Source organism: Anarrhichthys ocellatus, unplaced genomic scaffold (assembly GCF_004355925.1).
Source record: "Anarrhichthys ocellatus isolate YVR2014 unplaced genomic scaffold, GSC_Weel_1.0 scaffold2566, whole genome shotgun sequence".
NCBI classification, from domain to species: Eukaryota; Metazoa; Chordata; class Actinopteri; order Perciformes; family Anarhichadidae; genus Anarrhichthys; species Anarrhichthys ocellatus.
Window position 1 is genome coordinate 929 of NW_022282540.1, and position 6,412 is coordinate 7,340.

The following is a 6,412-nucleotide window of genomic DNA, read 5'->3' on the forward strand; positions in this document are numbered from 1 at the left end:
TGTTATTACATTTATTGTTATTACATTTATTGTTATTACATTTATTGATATTGTATTTATTGTTTTTGTTATTATATCGTCTGAAACCTCACGTGAGGGAGGAAACAGCAGCAGTTTATTTTAGAACTTCTTGTGTTGCAGCTCAAGAAACTGTTTGTTTACATAATAATAATAATAATAATAAATAAATGTGGATTATTTTCTTGATTTTAATTTTCTCACATAATAATAATAATAAACAACCAGTAAGAGTATCGATAAAAGAAGCAACTACACATCCCTAGTCCAGGATATAATAATGATAATAAATATAATAATGATAATAATAAATATGATAATAATATTGATAATAATATATAATAATAATAATAATAATAATAATAATAATAATAATAATGATAATACTAATAATAATAATAATAATAATAATAATAAAATATATAGTCAGTGATGCAGGTCGGTGACTCACCGATGAAGCCCTTCTTGGCGAGCTCGATGGTGAACCTCCTGGTGATCTTCTCCAGCTCGTTGTCCTAAAAACACACAAATAAACTTCAACACAACGTTGAAATGCTTCATCACGACACTACAGGTTTCACCTGAGACACAGCCATGCTAGCAGTTTCCCCCTGCTTCCAGTCGTTATGCTAAGCTAACTCGTGAGAGGTCAGAGGTGTTTGTTGCAGCAGAGTGAAGTGAAGCAAACATTGATCCAGAGAGAAAGTCATTGACTCATAATGTCTGCCAGCTGATGGCTCAGCGGTTCCTGTCGGCGGGGGGGCGGGGGCGGGGGGTGTTAAAGGAACACACTCCTGATAGGTCACATGGTTCACTCTTCTCTACAGCAGGTTTTGGGTTTGTTTTTATATTTATTATTGGTTTATTTGATAAGAAACAGAACACATTAATCTTCTGTTAATAGCCAAAAGGCTATTTCTCATCCGTAGTCCCAAGAGGCAGATGTTTGCGTGACTACTTCTTCTTCTGCAGCGTCTCCCTCCACCTCTCTCTCCCTCCTCTAGCTCATCCTCCTCTTCTTCTACCTCCTTCTCTACCTCTCTCCCTCCTCCTCCCAGAGTTCATATGTGTAGACTTACAGAGTAGTTTTTTGTGTTGATCTTGACTCCAGCTTTCGCTCCACCAAACGGCACATCTGGAACACATCACTAATGTAACATCTGCTTCACTGTGAGACCAAACACCACACGAACATCATCTTCATCATCATCATTAAATACCAGAACAGGATTTATCTTATTTTATCCGAGTTTGTTTATTGTTACGCACCAAAAGGAAGTCCTTAAAACCATAAAACCATGGTGACGTGTGTGTGTGTGTGTGTGTGTGTGGGGGGGGGTGGTTATCTTTAGGAGGACCAATGAATCTGATTTAAACCTGTTTAATGCAATTGACAGTTTGCAGGTTCAGACACGGATTTAAGGTGTGTGTGTGTGTGTGTGTGTGTGTGTGTGTGCTCACCGACTACAGCACACTTGTAGGTCATGAGCGAGGCCAGAGCTTTCACCTCGTCTACAGACACATCGGTACTGTACCGGATACCTGAAAACACACAAAACAGTGACATCAGTTCACCTGAAAACCAGGACCTGACCTGACCAGGGCCAGGTCTCAGGGAAGACTTTGTAGTCCAGCTCAGTTCCTTCAGGAACAATCCTAAAATAACAGGGATTAAATGGACCATTAAACCGGATGAAATCATGGCACCAAAATTTAAAACTAGCTTAAAATTAAAGTGAGTTTAGTTTTTTTACTCTTAAATAAAAACATGTGTTCTGATGCACAGATAATTTACTATACACAAATGTGAAAACAATGTAATCTATATATTCAACATGTTAAGTGTTAAAATGGAGGCTCTACGTGTTATAAATGAACTATTTACATTTTAACAACCTCTACTTTGTTTGTTTTTATGAAATATCTCAATTTTAAGCTTCATTTTTGTTGCTTTTTCTGACTGAAACGTTCATCACACATGATGTGTTCAGGGACCACCGGAAAGATGAACATCTGAGGATAATTATGTATTTTTACAGCTTCTGCTGGAGGAGCAGTAGAGCTGAAATCACTGGTTTATGAGTCTGGAGTGTTTAAAGAGATAAAGAGGTGAAGATAACTCGTATTGACTCTTTCACTACTTTGTCTGTCTGTCAGGAACGCTAAAGACAGAGAGTGGAGAGAAGCCAACACCCACCCACACCCCAACTGCACACACACGTCTGTACACACGCACACGTCTGTACACACGCACACGTCTGTACACACGCACACGTCTGTACACACGCACACGTCTGTACACACGCACCCCAACTGCAAACACACACACACACAAAATGGCTGCAGCTCAGAGAGACAAATAGAAGAACAAGAGAGGAAGGAGGAAGTTGTTCTCTCTGTTTTTATACGTTTGAGACTTTTCTTTTTGCACACCTCTTTAAATGTTGGTGGTTATTCTTCACTGAAGAATGCACAGTCAGCAGAAAGAAGAGGAGTGAGGAAGAGGAGTGAGGAAGAGGAGCGAGGAACGTCAGGAACAAAGAGTTTCATCAGTGAAAAGAACCACACCCAGTGTTTATACTGTCATCGCCCTGCAAACATGAAGCACACACACGTTCACCAGGTAATGTACTAATACACGGTGGTACTAGTACCACCGTGTACTAGTACTGTTACAAGGACAAACTCCTGCATTCAAAAAGTAGAAAGTGCTCCTTAAAGTACTCTTTCTGCTGAATAATATATATATATTAATGTGTTCATCACTTTCATGCATTAGTTTATTAATAATGTGAACCTGTAAAGTAAAAAGTACATTTACCTCCGAGATGTAGAAGTACAGAGTAGTACAGGATGTAAAGTACCTCTAAAACATACTCATGTGTAGTACTTTATAAGAGCCGTCGTCTGAACCAAACACACAATAAAATACTTTCACACTTCAGATCTAATGAACTGCTTCTTATCATCATAATAATAAAGGGGGCGGGGTTTACAGCATCTGACCAATCACAGACATGGAGCATTTTATAAATAAAGAGAAAACTATGAGATAAATATGAAGTGTTTAATAGAACACAGACTACATGTGTGTTCTATTAAACACTTCATTCACATCATCAATATGTGACATTAAACACATTTAAACTCTGTTAGTCTGATTTATCTCTTCAACTTCTTCATATCAGTGAGCTGAGCTCTGATTGGTCAGGGGGCAGAGGTTCTACTTCAGTCCATCTCTACTCCCCAGGTGTTCAGCATCTGTTACCGCGGCAATCTACTAGAAAGAAGTGAACTTAAAAGTGACTCAGAGTGAATCCTGAAGGTCCGTCTGACGAGCACAGTCGGGCCTCTAACACACTCAACACATGGTGCGCTTTTAAGTCCCGCCCTCATGCGCTGTGATTGGCTGCTGACGTTCTGATGGAACGTATACATTTAAATAAGCGTTTTTAGACGCTCCACTTCCTGTCTACTCTACTAAAGGAGCGGCCATCTTAACGCCGCAGCAGTAATCGAGGGTAACCACCAGCGCACACACATTAACACACACAACCGGACTGTCTGCATTCCTACCAGGGGAGGAAACCTCTCCACCTTAAAACACATCAAACCTGCAGGACATCTCTCTCTCTCTCTCACTCACACACTCACACACACACACTGGACGTTTGTTCTAGAAAATGTAATATTCACGTGTTTCTTTAAATGTTTTGTTGTTGTTTTATAGCAACAACAAAACACGATGAATCAGCTGTAAAATGATTGTTATTGTTCCAGTAATGTAACTTTAGTCCTATACTTTCTTAGATTGGTTCTAAACAGTTTCTACATTTCTGATGAAGGTTTTCTGTCTCACGCGTCTGAAACCACAATGAAAGTTGCACTTGAACGCACCGCGAAGACGCCAGCAAACGGCCAACTAGCCCGTTGAGATAACCCTCCACACCAGCAGGGGGCGGTAGTCTGGATCCATAATTCAGGAAGAGAAACCAGAAGGACTGCAGCTGTATCAGGTACTTCTACATACTCCGTGTATTACTACAGTAGAAACACACAGGAGTACTAGCACGGGACCAAAGCAGTGTACTCCTGTGGACGTATTTTAGACACCTAAAAGGTCTCTGCTGGAGGATCCGGGTCCGTCCACGGTAGACCGGTCTCTGCTGGAGGATCCGGGTCCGTCCACGGTGGACCGGTCTCTGCTGGAGGATCCGGGTCCGTCCACGGTAGACCGGTCTCTGCTACTGTAGTAATACACAGAGTACGTAGAAGTACCTCAAACAACCAAACATCACCTCGTCCCTTTAAAGCTTTTGTTTTGGACATTTTGATTTAAAACAAAAGACTTAAACAATGCAAGTAACAATTTAAATTGTTTCTCATTGACTTCACTAATCAGCCAACAGTTCACTGAAGTACAAGTCATTCAAACCTCTGCTGGAGGAAAGGTATTATCAGAAGTGGAAGTACTGGTTCTGCAGTTGTGAGAAGAACATATTATAGTTTATTATACTTCTGGTTTCCAGCATAGGGGTCGGGCCCCTCCGAAGGGTCATACAATGATAAAATACACACGCGAGTACAAGTGTCTCTCTTTGGGCGTCAGGTATTTAAAGTGAATCACCAGATATAAGAGCAGTCATTAAAGTACCTCAAACTGTAGTAGTTGTGTAAATGTACATGTTAACTTCCTCCATTGACTTGTACTAAAAAGTCATAATTGTGATTTTACAGATAATATGACTCATATTATATAACCTTATTATAGATAGTCTCACCTCCCTTGCACGGGGTCCGGTGCTGGCTGTGCTGAGCCCGGTAGCCCTCGATCACCTCCCACTCGCCGTTGTCCTTCTTGATGGGGAAACAGACGCTGAGCACGTGGTTACACGGTTTGATGATCCTCAGGATCCCGCGGACGCGCTTCCTCTTCTGCTCGGCGGACTCCCGGGTCTTCAGACCCTCCACCAGCTGGTCCTCCACCATAGCGGCGCCTCGGTCGAAGAAGCCCTCCACCATGGAGAAGAAGTTAGGATCGTCCTTGGTGTCTGCATCCGCTACCTGGCTGTAGCCGCGGTACCGCAGCAGGGACGCGGGGAGAAACGAGTCGAGGGCGGCGACGGAGCCACCGGAGCCCAGGACGGTGCCCGCTCCTCGGGTGAGTATCCCTCCGAAGTACCGGTACATGTTGTTAGCTTTCAGAGAAAGTTTACGGACGTGAGAGCCGGATCACAGTCGGAGGGTATGTCGGGTAATGCGAACACTTGTAGCGGCGCGAGGCGGCTCCTCCTTCTTTATCCTCCCCGCCGCCTCTTCCTGCTGCGTGGGCGCGTGCGGCTGCGCGTGTGTGTTGTTTGTTTGTTTGTTTGTTTGTTTGTGTGTGTGTTTAAACATGAAGAACGTAAATCAACACGAGACACCTCGTTAAACTGTCAACAACGTCACCGGGGAGAGTCGCGTATGTTAGCTGAACTTTAGGCACTTTAAACCCCTTTAAACCCGTTTACACGCGACTGTGGGACTCAGAAAGTGAAGTAAATCAGACACAAAGATGAGGAAAGTGAATGTTAAATCTTGGATATGTACTTTATTTTATTTATTTGATATTTCGCCGTAGTTTTATGGTTGTTTTAGCTAGCGGGAAGCTAGCTGGAATTAGTACACATTGAACATCCGGTGCCAACATTCAAAATAAAAGCACATATCTATGGTTTTTGGGGAAGTGAAATATTCATACTTCATTTACAACTTTATTCATTCCAACACAAATTGACAATGTATTCAGTTAGTTTACAAACAGAAAAGGTCGCAACTACAATTCTAGCCTCATGGGAGAGTTTACGCACTAATACAGTTTAAAGTTATTTATTTATTATCTATGTGGGTGTGTGTGTGTGTCTCTGTTTGTGTGTGTGTGTGTGTGTCTCTGTCTGTCTGTCTGTGTGTGTGTGTGTCTCTGTGTGTGTGTCTCTGTCTGTCTGTGTGTGTGTGTCTCTCTGTCTGTTTGTCTGTGTGTGTGTGTGTCTCTCTGTCTGTTTGTGTGTGTGTGTGTCTCTCTGTCTGTTTGTCTGTGTGTGTGTGTCTCTGTCTGTCTGTCTGTCTGTCTGTCTGTGTCTCTGTGTGTGTGTCTCTGTCTGTTTGTCTGTGTGTGTGTGTGTCTCTCTGTTTGTCTGTGTGTGTGTGTGTCTCTGTCTGTCTGTCTGTCTGTCTGTCTGTGGCTCTGTGTGTGTGTCTCTGTCTGTTTGTCTGTGTGTGTGTGTGTGTCTCTCTGTCTGTTTGTGTGTGTGTGTGTCTCTCTGTCTGTCTGTGTGTGTGTGTCTCTGTCTGTCTGTCTGTCTGTCTGTGTCTCTGTGTGTGTGTCTCTGTCTGTTTTGTCTGTGTGTGTGTCTCT

The 6,412-nt window shown here is 42.5% G+C and overlaps 1 protein-coding gene across 1 annotated transcript in view; it reads right to left on the minus strand.

Moving 5' to 3' along the window:
- Positions 1 to 5,322, minus strand: part of LOC116378418 (glutamate dehydrogenase 1, mitochondrial-like) — a 6,160-nt gene extending 838 nt beyond the window's left edge. The window contains exons 1-4 of the mRNA XM_031840293.1: positions 4,800 to 5,322; positions 1,480 to 1,560; positions 1,098 to 1,153; positions 470 to 533 (exon numbers count right to left, since the gene is read on the minus strand). Of these exons, the coding sequence (XP_031696153.1) occupies positions 470 to 533; positions 1,098 to 1,153; positions 1,480 to 1,560; positions 4,800 to 5,208 (610 nt within the window). The 5' untranslated portion in view covers positions 5,209 to 5,322. The remainder of the gene's footprint in view (positions 1 to 469; positions 534 to 1,097; positions 1,154 to 1,479; positions 1,561 to 4,799) is intronic.
- Between the last annotated feature and the right edge of the window lie 1,090 nt (positions 5,323 to 6,412).